Raw genomic sequence first — 17,178 nt, 5'->3', positions numbered from 1 at the left:
GATGACCTTTGCTGCATGTCACTCCCCATTTCCTCTCAGTCTACTGTCCTATCAATAAAGGCACGAAAGCCCAAAAACTAATCTAAAAAAAAAAAAAAAGAAAAAGGCCGGGTTGACCCGCAAACTTTGGAAGGCAGTTACAGCAAATGAAATGGAATATGAAACATCGGAACAAATGGCCAGTTGGAAACTAGTGCCAGGTAGAAATACACAATACAGATACAATTTGTACATCTAGCATAACAAGGGTTCTAATTAGAGAAAAGAAAGATGAGTGTTAAAATGTTTTCATTTCTTTCTATTGTTTTAGAGATGTTGATTTCAGTGAGTTGGGGCATGTGTACGAGTGGCTAATGTCTGGCTAGTGGCTAGTGTCTTATTAGACACAATAAGCCGGCGATTTCTTTATTACTATCTACAGTAACACTATTAGCCCCCATAAGTCATCTTGGGAATGGGCTTATTGTGTATACAAAGATCTATTTAACTACTTGTACGCATGCCCCCACCCACTAAAATCAAAATCAAAATCACTAAAACGATAGAAATCAGTAAATGAAATCATTTTAACACTCATCTTTCATTTTCTCTAATTACAATCTAAATATGGACCCTTGTTGTAAAAAGAAAAGTTGTCCTTTAAGCCTTTTGAAATGGAGCTTCAAAATCATAGATGGACTGGTTAATATCCTGTGGCCACACCTCTTGAGTGTCTCAGTGAAGGCCATGGCGCATCAGTCTCTGAAGTCCTTCTGAAAAAGACCATTTTGTTTCCCTTTACAAACAATTCAACCTAGTCAGTATGGTAGGCTATACTGTAGGCCAAGGTTCCCCAATTAGTTTCCCCCCAGGGCCAAATTATGTTTAGGGTAGGAGCCGAGGGCCACAACTTTGCAGGGGGCGACGGTGGCGTTCCCGCTACTCCAGTGACAGTTCAGATACGTTGTTGCCGGGTGAAAATCTTGTATGTCCAAAACCGTTCGTTTTGCATTTATCATTTTTAAAACTTGAACGATGTAAATAGGGAATGAACGCCCCACCCTTTAATGCAAACCCCATTATACCTGTTGTCATACGACCTGTTTTGACCATCTGTTTGCCTGTGTCCATTTATGCCCATATATGGAGATATCTGTATGTCTGCATCAATTTTATGCCCATATATGGAGATCTCTGAATCTGTCTGTCTGTCTGTCTGTCTGTCAGTGTCCCTTTTATGCCCATATATGGAGATCTCTGCCCTTCGGGCGGCCAATCGTCTAGTCGGGGACCGGCTTACTCAGGAACGATGCAAATAGGGAATGAATGCCCCACCCTTTAGCGCAAACCCCATTTATCAGCGGGAACGCGCGTGCCGAATCTGAAGCCGGTGGGACGAACGGTTCTCGAGATACACGGATTACATACACAGAGACAGACACACACGCACGCACGCACGCACGCACGCAGAGACTTCTCGCATTTATAGATAGATGATTTAAACTAGTGAAAACAGCCGATCTACAAGCACACAATGCCTCGCGGTGCGATTTATGTTAACAACTGAGCTTCTTCACTTTGACCACAGTTGTACAATGTCAGATACTGGGTTGGAGCTAATATATACTAGTAATTGACGCCTCAGGGCGACATGCGACCTCGCGCCAATTCTTGGCTATCTGGTCAGTGATGTATATCGGACCAGTTATATGGAGACCCCTGCATGATAGTCAACAATGTTATGTCAAAACATGCCCATATATGGGCATTACCAAATATGGGCATTCCCAGATATGTCCTTAATATTGATTGACCTCCATATATGGGCATAAAACGTGTGTTAATTAGTAAAGCCAAGCAGGGCCTTGGCGAGTTAGGGACTGGGTTTGATGCCTGGGGATCTCCATATATGGGCATAAGGGGGTCCCCTAACAGGGCATCATCTGGGAATGCCCATACTGTATATGGACCAGGACATTTTATTTATGTTATCCTTTATTAATATATATATCCATATACATATATAGACTTAATATTAATGTTTTCGGGGAAGGTAGGGTGTAAATCAGAGTAAAGCAGGCTCTTGGGCCATCAAAATCTCCATATATGGGCATAAAAGGGATGTTGTTTCTAGGAATGCCCATATATGGACTTTTTATTAAATGCTATCCTTTATTAATAATAATATGTATCCATATACATACCATATATGTTATGCCCATACATACATGGAGATCCCTATCTGAACCAGCCACACAGATATGGGCCAAGTCTTGGCCATCTGGCCAGTGATATATATCGATGACATCAGGGATCTTCATATATGGGCATAAAAGGGATTCTGGGAATACCCATATATGGACTTTTACATAGGTGATGTCACCTGTGACATTTCTCATGGTAAACTGTGACCTTCGGTCGCAATCAAGCCTTCATAGCCTTCCTTGTGTTGTGATTTGACGAGAATAGTCATCATGGACAGAGTGACATATACAGTAGGAGTACATGTACATAATATAGGGATGGGTATCGTATTTTGGTTCCGTATAAAACAAAACAAAAGCTGTCAAATGTTTAGATAACAAAACATATTGTCATTCTTTTAAGTGTTGCAAGTAAAGTATATGATTTCATTTTGTTAAAATATGCATTAAATATCTCTAATATTCTGATAGCAATTATTAAAACATGTATTTTCTGTTCATTAAAGAGCTGGAGAGACAGGGAGTCCCCTGCTACTGATCAGAATAACTTTTTAACAAAACACTTTGTTTTAACCACAAAATATCCTTCACCCTTACCTTTAACTGAAGTAACTAACAGTATTTATTAGTGCGTTTATTAGTACCTGCAACGAGCCAATATAGAGCTATAACTTTTTGTCCTGAAAGGTCTAGTGTTTAAATTAACCAAACCCAATTGTACCTGCAAACTCATTTTACATAAATAATTGTCAACCTACGTTTATTCCATGACAACACGATGGAAAGCAGCAGTTAAAGCTTGTTGTACACAGGATTAATAGGAAAATACTGGCCCCTTTACCCATTTAGGCCTAGAATTATTGAATGCTTTAACCAGTGAAAGAATAGCAGATATACAAGCTCGCACTGCAAGCTTGTAGATCTGCTATTTTTGAAAAAGTTCTGAAAATGTGAAATCTTTGAATATATGTATTTTCAAAGCGAACGTTTGTAACTCAAATTTTGCTTCTGGGGGGTCCCTGGAAATAAATATTTTGAGATGGGGTCTGTGGCCAAATAAATATCATTTTGGGGGTCCTTCACATGAAAAGGTTTGAGAACCACTGACATAGTAGTCTCTCAAGAACAGACTAACTGAGCTCCAGTTAAGTGAAAAGGACCTTTTCTTTGACGATGGCTGGCCAGATTGCTTACATAGAAACATAGGTTTTTCAAAAAAAGAGGATTCAAAAGACACTTATAGAATCGGGTCAAAATTCTAATTTTCACGATTTTTCAAAAATAGCAGAACTACAAGCTCGCAGCGCGGCACTCGGTGCCGCGCTGTGAGCTTGTATATAGTTAAAACATAAAATAATGATACACAATAATGTGTACCCGTTCAAAATGGGTTAAATGATTATGACTATTGATTCATTCATTTGAACGGGTATCCAGCAATTGAATTAGCATTCGTTTGAACCTAATTTCGTATATCAGCTTACACAAAGCAATCGTTCATCAACACGCAACAGATTCGAAAGACAAGACTCACACAGACACACAGCGCATCCACTCTGAACAAGATCAGAAATAAGCCCACCATGTGCAAAAGTAAACTAAGATCTCTTTTATTCTTTTTTGTTCATTTTTTATATATCTCTATTTTTTTGTATTATCTGCTCAATTTTTTTTTCTTTTTTTTTGTAGTTCTACACAAGTCCTTTAAAAGTTTTGTCATCATGCGAGGTGCAGCTTCAGTGAGGGTAGTAACATGCAAAGGTGGTGACTCTTGTAGTAGTAGTACACAGCAGACGACGGCGAGGAGGGTGGGAGGTTGGAGACGACAACGACGACGAAGGTTCCCGGAACTCCCTCGGCCGCTCTACAGTCACCAAAAAAATAAAGAAATAAAAACGGCCCGCCCGCCACAGACGCGGCACAGCGCTGGTGGCGGGTGTCACCGGACCACTTTGAAGGGGGACTACGAGGGTCTCAAGATAAGGGGGGCGGGGGTGGGGGTGGGGGGAAGCAGTTCAGTTCTTGCTATAATAGTCGCCATCCATTCCGCATTGGGGGACGGTTTTTTATCATGACATCATCGGTTGACATCTTTAGTGCAGTCAAAAATAAGAGAAAGGATCATACTCTAGAGAAGCAGGCAGTCATAACAACAAAAGAACAAGAAACACTTCAGACAGCTTTGGAGAGAGAGAGAGAGAGAGATAGAGATAGAGAGAGAGAGATAGAGATAGAGAGATAGAGAGAGAGAGAGAGAGAGATAGAGAGAGATAGAGAGAGATAGAGATAGAGAGAGAGAGAGAGAGCATCAGGAGAGGGACAAAGATTGGGGGAAAGAGTGAGAAAAGCTTCCTTCCCCAGATCCCAGAGGGGCTCAATTAAAGGGCAGTTTAAGAGTATTGCTTGTTTCTGGGGTCTAGAGGTGGTCTCTGTCTGTCTGGGAGTGCCTATTCCCATTGTTTTACGGGGGATTTCATGTTTCTTTCAGTACTTTTTGCACATGTATCTCACTTTTATTGTCTCATGAGGGACTAGCTGTCGAATGTGTCGATGCCAGTCCCTAATTCTGACTCGTATGACTGGGACTCTTTTTTCTTTTCTTTTTTTTTTTAAACAGGCACTGCATCCAGACACAAGATTCCCAAGATTGAATTACAATGCATGTAAGGATAGAACTGGTAAAAACCCCATCATAACAACATAAAAAAGGCCATTTGGTAACTGTCTTGCCATCAGTGCATGCTTTCTTTTCTTGAAAGTTCGGGTGGCTTCAGAGATTCTGGAACGAGTAACCGTGGCAGCGTCAGCGCCACAGCCTACCCGTTCAGCCAAACGAAATGTAAAACAACGTCACTGTCCCAGCAGTTTGATAGGGTGGAGGATCAAGAACGATGCGGAAAAGGGTTACTTGTACACAGAATCAGAATTAGCCATTTGTTATTCAGTATACACACACAACTGCCATACTGTAGCAATAGTAATAGTAGAGTTCACAATATATACACCTGGTCATTGACAGCAAGACGTAAGAAAAAAGCCTGACAATTCTGATTCCACATCCACTGGAATACGCATAAACAACTGCTTTGTTGTTTTAGTTTTTTTTTGTTGTTGTAGAAATCAAAAGGTACATTGGTCAGTGGATATACAAAAATTAACAATAATCAAACGTTTATGCCCAGAAATCTGTATTCCAAGATATTTTAAGAGGAGAAGAAAAAACGTTAATTACTTTGTAAAGAAAAATGTGGGGCGGGGAAAACGCACATGGATATCATCTTTGGTGAAGATTCCACAGATTATGCATACGGACTCCTCGGCACACACATATCTTACATTGTACGCATGCAAGCACATGCACACACTCACACGCACACCTCCTGCATCTGGGGAGGAGGAACTCATTGCAGTTACTGTAGTCGACAACATGTCACCGGAAATTGAAGTTTTAAAAGTTTCTTTTGTTTTTCTTTGATTAGGAATCTTGGGAATGCAGATAAAAGTGGCGAGTTTGTCACACCAGGGTCCAAAACATGCTGTATGCTTTTGATTCAGGCTATTGAGTAGGGTTTTGTTAGAATTCAGAGTGCAGCTTGGAAGGTTGTCCCCGCCATGACTTAGTATTGTACGGTAGTGCTTCAACTAGCTATCCGGACAGGTCATAGCTACAGTAATTTACACCTCAAATCTCCCCTCATTCAGTGTCTACAGACTGGCACAATAAACACATTTACACATACCATGCCGCCCAGTGTATGTATAGTTCACGAGGCAGGTATTATGGATTCCTAAAGAAATGTCGACACGGCACGATTAAATCAGTTTGTGTTGTCACCATTTTAACTGCAGCGTTCTCCTCAATTATCAAACACCCCAATCCTTGAGAAAAAGAAAAGAAAAGAACCTCTCCCGGAGACCCCTTCCCGATCAAACGAACGAACGAACAAACGATCACGTGAAATTCAGAAAATAGAGACCAAGATTCAAAAGCTGCCTGTGGAGAAGGATGCTGGCATTCATTCAATCATTCAAAAAGTATTCATCATGAAGTATTCATGGACGCACCAGGCTCTCCACCACATGTGTTCCCTTCTGCAGGCCTCCCCAGTTCAGTTCCCATGCAAAGCCATGGCTGCCTTACTGTAGGTCAAGAGGAGGAGGGCAAAAAATCTAAAATGGAAATCAACATGCTGGCATCTCCCAAAAGTTGCCCCAAGACCCAGGTACCTCACCCCCCATGGTCCCCATGAGCTCAAGAATGGAATGAGAATGACACAAAAAGGGGGGGGGGGGGGGGGGGGGGGGGAACCTACGATGATGAAATTAAATCAACAAGAATATTATGCACAACCTATTATGTGTTTTTTTATATTATATCGTCACTGTCGGGCAGAAACCTCGTATCTCCAAGTTTCAAATTTGTATGTTTTTTCGCAAAGTAAAGCCCTGCTTCGTCATACAAGGCCGTCGCACAAAGGTGGTGAAAACAGCAGATCTGCAAGCACACAACGCCTCGCGGTGCGAGGCGTTGTGTGCTTGTAGATCGGCTGTTTTCACTGGTTTAAATCATTTTTAAAATGATAAATGAAAAACGGTTTTGGACATGCAAGGTTTTCACCCGACAACGACGATATTGTGTTTGTGTCTTGAGCAAATCAAATAATTCCAGGGCCACACTGTCGTGGAACACGTTTGTCTTTAATAGAGGAGCAGCTGAACATACTTATAGTCTCCTTTTACTAGGGAAGGACCAACAATACACATTAACCATCATAATAATGGAACTATTTGACGTAACCCTGTCAATACTACATTTACATCCTACGGAAATATTTATCTTTAAATTAGTCATTACAACCCATACGTATGTACGTACTGTATGTTGCACAATCAGCGTTTTCCAGGTCCATACACATTGGTTTTTGATTAGAAAGATCAGTGTGTGTGTGTGTGTGTGTGTGCGTGCGTGCGTGCGTGCGTGCGTGCGTGCGTGCGTGCGTGCGTGCGTGTGTGTGTGTGTGTGTGTGTGTGTGTGTGTGTGTGTGTGTGTTTCGATCTAAACCTAGTTTCCCCTAAACCAACTAGACTCCTTTAACCAATAAAAACAACAGAAATACCAATTTTAGCGATTTCTCTGCACTATAAGAACTCTGGGAACTAAAAACAACCCGCAAAAGTGTAAAACCAAGGAATTCCAGTTTTAAAACAGGGAGCAAAAGATTAAGAGCACCGTCGATTAAAAATGCTAAATTTAAAACAAGACATTAAAGCTAAAAAAAACTAAAAAAGAACAAAAACAAAACAGCATGAGATAAAAGGGATGATGAGGCTTTCGTGAGGGTCTACGAGTGAAGTGACGTGGATGGACCGGGGGGGAGGGGGGGGGGGTTGTCGTGGGACTCTACAACACACAGGGTGTGTTAATCTTCACACTGCACACGAACACACACGGGGACGGAGGATCAGAGGTGAAGTCTTCAGTGTGGCTGGTTATTAAGGGAGCAGCAGCCTCTCATTCTTTCAGGCCCCCCGGGTCAAAGACGGCGGCAAAGGGGGTTTTCGGGGGGTTTCGGGGGTCAGGAGGTGGGGGTGGGAGGAGGGGGACGGGTCATCCCTGTGTTGCCCCACTCTCAGGAGTTGAGGGTGAACTGGTCTTGCTCGATGGGCTTCTTGACCCAGGCCCCCAGGCCGGCCTTGTGGAAGGCTTTGATGAGCGCCAGCTTGGCCGAGTGGTACTCCACGGCCGCCTGCTTGGCCTCGTGGTAGGAGCTGGGCTTCATCACCTTGATCCGCAACGTGGCCATCAACTGGAGGAGAGGAGAGAGGAGAGGAGAAAAGAGGGGGCACAGCCACAGTGTTGATTTCGTCGACTAAAACTATGACGAAAAATGTCGACTGTGTTTTTTTCACAGATGAAAACTAAATAAAAACTAAGCTGTGATGACTAAAAAAAAAATACATATATTCAAAGATTTGCACACATTTTCAAAAATAGCAGATATACATGCTCGCTGTGAGCTTGTATATCTGCTATTTTTCAACAGCTAAAGTATAAAATAATTCCAGGCCCCTCCACCTTGGGCCCTAGTAACTCAGTCCCACTCCCCCCCCCCCTTGTGACGCCCCAGCAGCAGACGGTAAACAATGTGGTAAAAAATAACGAGGCCATCATTCAAAGATCGATGAACGTAGTGTGTATTAGGAGGAGTGGGGGCCGGGCTCTGGATGGTCATTTTCTGAGAAAAAAGATAAATACAAAAAAAAAAAAAAAAAAATGTGGAGCTCATGAACACTTGACGGCTCATATCTCAGTGTGTTCATGAATACAGATCCGTCTCACTGAGACCTTTAGCTTCCGCTGAACACCTTGCTACACAGCCTTGCTGCTTTGTGAGGGCCGGCGAGTGAGAAATGTTTCTGGCCTCAAGGACATCTTTCTGGACGGACAGATCGAGACTGTCATAATCAATATACAAGACAAATGACAAACTGATCACATATATCTATTAAATGCAATGCACCCATCCTTTCGCCGCACTTTATCAAATTTGAATCCACGATTCTTCTGCCCACACATACGTCATGTCCTAAAGTTGAATCTGTCATCATTCACATACGGGAGTCGTAGAGGATTAAAGACACAGTATTATTTATTTATATGGTTTTTCCATTGTATCATGTCATCGGTATTTGACCCCACTGTGAAGACTCCCCTGGGCCTATCATCATCAGCACCACTCACTTCACACAGGTGTGATTTTTCAAAGGAATCGTTGGATTCTGAGCTTAACACTTCTACTGCCTCTTACTTTGAAGGGATGCTTGGTGCCGCGCCGTTTCCTCCGTAGGCCGCCGCTATTATTTTTAAGGGCCGGGCGGGGTTGTTTTTGCGCAGATGGATTATCACTTGACTTCAACGTTTACGTCATCTAGTCACATGACAGTGTGGGCCCAGAAAAGAAACATGGCTGCGCCCAGCCGAGTGCAGTTTGTACTGTAAACAGGCCACCCTTTAGATCAAAATGTCTCTTTTTGAGTACAGTAAATGAAGTCTCTTTATGGGCCTCTCAATGGATTTACTATGGAGGAGGTTCACTTCGCGTGCGTTGTAAACAAGTCGCGGGATTTACCGATGCAGTGGACCACGGAGCCGTATAGTAACTAAGTCATAAATTATATTTACTGTATTTACACTAAGATTGACGGTGAGCGTCGTCAACGGCACCATGACTTTAACCCTTTAAATGACGGTGAGGACTGTCAACGGCAGCAGAACTGTTAACAAATCTGGATATCTTACAAACGTAACCCAACCCAGGCCAGCAATATTCTTGATACAGTTTAGTGATAAACAGATTAATCGGCTCCGATAGTTTTTCTCTCTTTTTTTACCCAATCATTTTATTAATTAGTACCCAATTAGTTTGACCCTTTCCAGACAGACAGACCCCTTTCTGTAGTTAGAACACCAACCAGAGCTTTCTATGTCCATGAGCAAGCGCACTCCCTACTCTCTAAATATCAGCATCGGCCACTGAAAATCGGTCAATCACTAATACAGGTCAACATTAACTTAAAGCTATACTGTGTAAGTTGCTAAACTAGTGGTCAGTAGCGGTATTGCTTTTTTCGGCCGTTTTTCGCCCGGAGTCGTCGCGGACCACCGCCGCGGACCACCGGAGCGGCGCCGCAAACCACCACGACCGATACGAATCCGTGGAGGGGTAAAACGTAATTTTCTGGCCAGGATTTGGGGATTAAGAGGTTAAGAATCCTTCACCATGGTAAACACTGTAACTGAGCGAGGCTACTTCCTGAAGACACGGCAGATACGCTGTGATTGGCCGGTAGTGTATCATGTGTGTATGATCCGCGATGTGATTGGCCAACGTATACACAACGTATACAGATGATGCAGATGACGTTATTTTTCCGCGAAAACCGGACCCCGGCCAGGATCATAGAAAACATATAAAGAGAAGGCTTTAGAAGCTGAAAATAACAGAGTGGGGTTAAAACTTTAGCGATTTAACAGTTAGGACAATTTTAAGATTTGTTTTATAAAAAAAGTTACATGGTATAACTTTAAGTACACACTATAAACAAAGCAAAGCAATTGGTTTAAGTGCGATTAAGGAAACCAAGTCAAATGCACAAACGTTTGTAGAACCTGGACACAAGTCACTTAAGCGTAATTTGCATGTTATATAAGGCAGTGGTTCTCAACCTGTGGGTCGGGACCCCCAGGGGGGTCCCCAAATGATTTTGGGGGTAAACAACAGTAAACAAACCAACATACAGTTTAAGTGTATAGAGGGTATCTGCACATTTCTAAAGTGACAAGGACTTTTAAGACTTTTTTTATACCTCAAATTTACAATTTTAACAAATTGTCAAATATTACTGGCAGAAAATGTGAAAATAGCCGATCTACGTGTTCACAGCGTTGTGAGCATGTAGATCTGCTATTTTCACAATAGAACCGTGATATACAAAATGTAATGCCTCTTACTGCTTAGTGCTCGGCCTGAAAAGGTTGAGAACCACTGATATAAGGAAGTATACAAGCACATATTTCCGAAGGAAAAACTAATCTCAGTTAGGAATCGGTGCTTAACAGTAGGCCTACACTCCATTCCAGTGACATTTTGTCAGTGCGACACATGTAGAACAGTTTCACCAGTGGTGCAGTAGTGTCGGTTGGATTATACTGCACATTGGTTCTTTTTCCATTTATTTATAGGTGTCTTCACCCTGCTGTGGATCCAATCTATCACACTTGTCTTATCAATGGAAAATATGCTTCTCATGGTTGAATTATTAACTTGCACATGTGAGTATTCTCACCATATATGGTCCAAAAAGGAAGATTTATTCTGAATGTATATACAGTACATCAATCAATGCAATGTGTTACCGTAGGCTGTCTGAGCCAGAAAGTAAAATATGATATTGATATTGGACATCTATGTGCATAACTATAGAAAGTGTGATATTAATAATATGTGCAGACAGTATGAGAGTGTACTTTTGTGTGTGCATCCACTCCGATGTGTTGTTTATTTAATCTAAAAAGCGAACATTTGTAACTCAAATATTTGCTTCTGGGGGGGTCCCTGGAACAACATATTTTGAGATGGGGGTCCGCGGCCAAATACATTTAATTTTGGGGGTCCTTGACATGTAAAAGTTTGAGAACCACCGATTTAGAAGAAGGATTTAGAAGTAGTTTATAGAATCGGGGTCAAAAACATTCAAAGACCTTGCACAAAATGATAAATATTTTTTCAAAAATAGCAGATCTACAAGCTCGCAGCGCGGCACTCGGTGCCGCGCTGTGAGCTTGTATATCTGCTATTTTTCAATAGTTAAGGCATAAAAGAATGGTTAAAGTGGTTAAAATCTAAAGTGAAACAGATTTGCGTTCAGGCCTACATATGGCTTAATCGCTACCTTGGCATGAAGGCACACCCAGTGGCTAGAGGGTGTGTTTGTTTTAATCTCTACCTTGGCATGAAGGCGCAACCAGCGGCTGTAGAGGGCGTGCTTGCAGAGGCGAGAGGCGCGGCCCATGTCGTCCTTGCCCGTGGTGGCGTTGATGACCTCCAGGGCCTGGTCGCCCACCGCCCAGTTCACGCTGAAGTTGGGGGCCTTGCCCGGCTGTCTGGCCTCCGCGTTACTGATACCTGGAAACAAAGGGGCCACAAAGACAGCAGACTTTAGCGTCGACTGAATTCCTCACTGGATGCAGCAGGTGCTAAACTTAACTAGTTTCGTGCCAAGGCCACTAGATGAAGCCATAGTGCTACTGAGCAGGGGGAAAATTTAGCAGAGCCAAACGCCAAATTAAATGCGACATACACATACTTGTATACTCATTAATAATAGACATAAACACTGTTCAATATATCGTGAGTTACCTGACTGAATGTACATCGCTTTCATAAGATGTTTTGTCACCAATTCAAATACACCATTGTAAAACACATGTATTGGTGTTACGAGACGAAAAAAGAAGAATCCATGCGGTTGTCCTTTTTGAGAGGATGCTATGAAAACAACAACACATGAGCACCTCGTATACAGAATAATATGGGGAGTGTTATCACTACAGGGGAGCCGCCAAATCCTTAGGATAATTATTTTAAATGAAACAACTTAAACCCTTGCATCCCTATTCCAACACTACTCTAGCCAAAAATAGCAGATCTACAAGCTCTCAACGCCTCGCAGCGCGAGGCGTTGAGAGCTTGTAGATCGGCTATGTTCTGCAAATAGGTTTGGTGTAGAGGTAAAAAAAGAGCAGACCAAGTACAGAGTGAAAGGTCAAGTTTACAAAATATCGACGATTTAAAGGTATATTCAGTGATTGTATTTCATTCAAATAAAAATATAATTGGTACATTTTCCATTTATTCTCCTCACTAGAATGTGTGCTGACCATATAAGGACTTCCACCATGGCCCGTGTTACGAGCATAGCTAGATTCCGTTTTCAGAGGTGGCCAGCCAGTCCTCGACCAATCAGGGTAGAGAATGGCCGTAGTTATGTTATGATGTTTAGTTATGATGGTCAAAATAAAGGTTTTAAGAACCACAGTCGCTCTGAATTAAGATCGTCTGCTAAATACATAGATTGTAAATTACTGAACTCATAAAATGCCACAGTCTGGTAGTAAATCAGTATCATACATATCCTGAAGCTGGAGACGTAGGCCTACCGATATTCAGTGATTGGGTCTAATGATCAAAACGAGAACATTATAATGGTGTAAGAAATCTATAAAAAACTAAACATTTCCACGCTGTGACAAGATGACCCCCGGCCACTTTCATTATCACTGAATACACCTTTAAGTGGTTAAATGTCTGAAAATACACATTAACATGAATCCAACAGACAGACGACGTGCTGTCAAACAAGTCGAATATGAATCTATCTATGAAATCAATTCAATTCAAATACACCATGGTATAAAACACATTTATTGGATGTTACGAGCTTCTGAATCCATGCGGACGTCCTTTTTGAGAGGATGCTATGAAAACATGATGGAAGGAACGAGCACACATGATCACCTGTGAGGGTGACGAACGACGGGGCCTTTTCCATCTCACTATGGGGCAGTGGCTTCCACACACCCAGGCATAAATGGAAGATATATGGATGTCATAAATCGCTCTGTCCTGCTTGGTGCGTATACTGTGTGTGTGTGTGTGTGTGTGTGTGTGTGTGTGTGTGTGTGTGTGTGTGACTGTGTGTGTGTGTGTGTGTGTGTGTGTGTGTGTGTGTGTGTGTGTGTGTGTGTGTGTGTGTGTGTGTGCGCGCGCGCGCGCGTGTGTGTCAGTGTGCGTGTATGTGCTAGTGAGAAACTCTTTTGTTCCATTTGGCAGCGCTGGTGGCAGATGATGATTTAAAAGGATAAAACCCAACGCCAAAGCCCTTCACAGCTTAAAAACCCTCTTAAGCGGAAAAGGTTAATAACATCCCTTACTATTATCTCCTTTACCTGCAGGTTACGGAGCATCCAGAGAGGAGGGGGAGTGGGGGCCTAAGGAGATGACGTAAAAAGGAGTCGAAAGATACAGGGGAACGGAAGGGGGTGAGATGGTTGTTTGACTATGCTTTTGCACTGTATAGGCTTGAGTTGTTCTTTCACATTCTGGTCTGATATTTGATTACCTGAGACGAATAACAGTCTATGTCCATATATATATTTTTTAATATAGATATTTTTTGATTTACCAGACTGGAAACCACAAACTAGTCATTTTTAATCTGTTAAATTGTTAATCCACCCCCCCTCTGATTTTGTTCAATTGTCTGTTTTAATGTTATCTGCTCCCTTTGCTGAATATTGCTTGTATGGACTTATACTGTTGTTCCACAAACTGTTGGAGATATACCGTTTTTCCAGTTTCCAGTATTATGTCTTATAATTCCTAATTTATATGAGTTAAGTAAAAAAAATCTAATTGAACAAAATGAGGGGGGAGTGCAATAAGAATTTAACAGATTAAGAATTTCTAGTTTGTGGTTTGCAGTCTGGTAAATCAAAAAATATCTACAATATGGACTTTTTTTCGTCTCAAGTACTCATTTATTGCCTTAACATTTCTGCCTTGCCGTCCGTGTGGGAGAGGAATATTACTGTGCGTTACAGTGCACAGTGCACTTTAAATGAATTTGATTTGATGAGAGAAGAGGAGGAGAAGTGGGCGGAGTGAAGAAGACAAATGGCAGCAAGGAAAAGCGAGGAGGAAGAGAAGAGTGGAGTATCCTGCGGTGACAGGATACAATAGATCAGGGGTCTTCAATGTTTTCAGCCCAAGGACCCCTTATAGTGTGGTTGCTTAACCCTGGTTTTTGACATTATCGAAACGAAGCGGATAAAAGCGCCAAACTTTTTTTGAGGCTTCTTTAGGACCCAACGATGGAAGTTTACCCATAGAATTATCCATATCAAGTTGGGCTCCCATCGACTTTCTATACAGGAGGAAAATACCCAGGAAAAAAATCTAGGGGTGTTTGTTTTGCACAAAAAACTTTCCTTGGGCTAGAAATGGCCCCCCAAAACCCCCAAAAAACTGTGAAAAATGATGACTCATCTAAAATCCATCGTTAGGTCCTAAAGAAGCCTAAAAAAAAGTTTGGCGCCTTTATCCGCTTCATTTCTATAATTTTGTTAAGCCAACCCACTATTAGCTGAGAGAGAGATGAAGCAGGGATTTGAATAAATATTTGTATTGGTTTATTATACGTTTTTTCAGAAAGCTTAGGTCAGGATATAGAATCGGCCTCAGGTCTAAATGGGTTATGCACTGGTGTCAAAAACCAAAATAGCAGATCTACACAATGCATCATCACTGCAGCAGCACTACACTTTGCAAGCGTGTAGATCTATTCTCAGTGTGTAACCAGTGCATAATAAAGAATAAATAACGATTAAGGTGGGGCCGTGCATTCAGCACTTTACTGAGACAAATAAGAGACGGAGGTGTAATACAAGGCTGCAGCGGACAAACACAAACCCAGCTTGATCACACTCTGCACTTTAAAACATTAACATACTTATGAGTCATAAATCATATGAGTCATAAGTCGAATGCAAGCGAAATTGGTATATCACACAATATTATTCCACCAATGTCTGAGCAAATTCATTTTGAGACTAGAAGAAAAAAGATTCTGTGATTAATCTAAAAAGAAAAAAAGAAAAGTCGAATGTCAATGAATAAAGAACTGCCAGCATCCAAATCTATATGACCTTTTGAAAAGGCCACGCAAGTCCTGCAAATTTGCACAAGGCGATAAAGTTGTCCAAACCGCTCAGGAAGTAAGTAAATGCCATCTCAATTCAAACAGGGGAGAGAAGCAATAAGGGAGTACCCCTGCTGTGAATGAGATGGATCGCTATGATTGCCTCTTCATCCGACCGCATATTTACCTGAGAACCTTGTGTTTGCTTGTCAAAGGTACACAGAGCCAGCCTCTTCCAAAAGGGAAAACGTTAAGACAGATGCGATCGATTTGTTCTGTGTACTTGAGAAGTTAAAGAGGTACCAAGATTCCACAGCAAACTGCCTGAGCGAGGCAGTGAACAACTGCTACCTGCTGGTAGTTAGAAATCGTGTACATTTTCTGCTGGCAGTACATGATGGCTAGGGGGTTTATTGCATTATCTTTCACATACTGTACAGTAGGATATCATAAAGCTACTTTATGATGTACTGTAAACATTGAGCTAGAATGGACCCAATGCCAGTGTGGGAAAAGTAATGGTGTTAGTTAAGGGAGAGCATGTATAGCATCATCTGATGGTATATCTAGTTGAGTCATATGACAGGTTATCAGCTGAATTTTCCAGTACCAGCAAAATCTCTTAAAGGACAACTATGTTTTTTTTACAACAAGGGTTCATATTTTAGATTGTAATTAGAGAAAGATGAGTGTTAAAATGTTTTCATTTACTACCTTTCTATTGTTTTAGCGTTTTAAGTTTTTTGATTTCAGTGGTTGGGGGCATTAGACACAATAAACTGGCAATTTCTTTGTTACTATTAACACCAGCCCCCATAAGTCACATCTGCCCATGAAATATTGTGCTGCATCTTGGGAATGGGCTTATTGTGTCTAAAAATACATATTTAGGCACTTGCATGCATGCCCCCAACCTGGGGGCATGCATGCAAATCCAAATCGTAAAAAATAAAATTGTTAAACGACAGAAAGCAGTAAATGAAAACATTTTAACACTGATCTTTTCTTTTCTCTAATGACTAAAATATGAATCCTTGTTGTAAAAAAAACCAAAGTTGTCCTTTAATCAACTGAAAGCAGTGTTCTTTTTAAACTAGGCTTGATCTTTGATTTTCCTCTGGTTTACATTCCTGAGGGAAACACCAAGGAGTAAAAAAATTATAAAAAGTGGAATTCAGGAATTCAGTCTAATTCTCGTACATAAAGCATTGTCTTTTCACTTCCTGTTGCCATCTCGACTGACAACACGATAAAGACCAATGAGAGTTCACTGGAGGGTTGTTATTCGCAAGCACAGACCGTGTTCCCTTCCGCCTTTGATAAAGCCTGGACACAAGGTTATGTTAGGCCTAGAATTATTGACTGCTTTAACTATAGAAAAATAGCAGATATACAAGCTCACAGCGCGGCACCGCTGTGAGCTTGCATGTGTATAGCATGTATCTGCTATTTTTGAAGAATCATGAACATTTTTGCAAATATTTGAATATCTCATTTTTAAAGTGAACATTTGTAACTCAAATATTTTGTTCTGGGGGGTCCCTGTTACAATATTTTGAGATGGGGTTCCATGGCCACATATCATTTTGGGGGTCCTTCAGTCTCTCAAGAACAGACTAACTGAGCTCCAGTTAAGTGAAAAATACCTTTTCTTTGACGATGGCTGGCCAGATTGCTGACATAGAAACATAGGTTTTTCAAAAAAAAACCTTAGAAGGATTCAAAAGACACACAT

General features: G+C 41.4%; 1 protein-coding gene across 2 annotated transcripts in view; it reads right to left on the bottom strand.

Moving 5' to 3' along the window:
- Positions 1 to 6,879: 6,879 nt before the first annotated feature.
- adarb1b (adenosine deaminase RNA specific B1b) overlaps positions 6,880 to 17,178 on the bottom strand; it is a 247,942-nt gene continuing 237,643 nt past the window's right edge. For both annotated transcript variants that reach the window (XM_080753711.1, XM_080753712.1), the window contains exons 12-13: positions 11,691 to 11,869; positions 6,880 to 7,990 (exon numbers count right to left, since the gene is read on the bottom strand). In XM_080753711.1, coding sequence (XP_080609837.1) covers positions 7,814 to 7,990; positions 11,691 to 11,869 — 356 coding nt within the window. In that variant the 3' untranslated portion in view covers positions 6,880 to 7,813. The remainder of the gene's footprint in view (positions 7,991 to 11,690; positions 11,870 to 17,178) is intronic.

Source organism: Nannobrachium achirus (assembly GCF_963921795.1).
Source record: "Nannobrachium achirus genome assembly, chromosome: 22".
Lineage (NCBI taxonomy): Eukaryota > Metazoa > Chordata > Actinopteri > Myctophiformes > Myctophidae > Nannobrachium > Nannobrachium achirus.
This window is presented reverse-complemented; position numbering and strand designations above follow the sequence as displayed.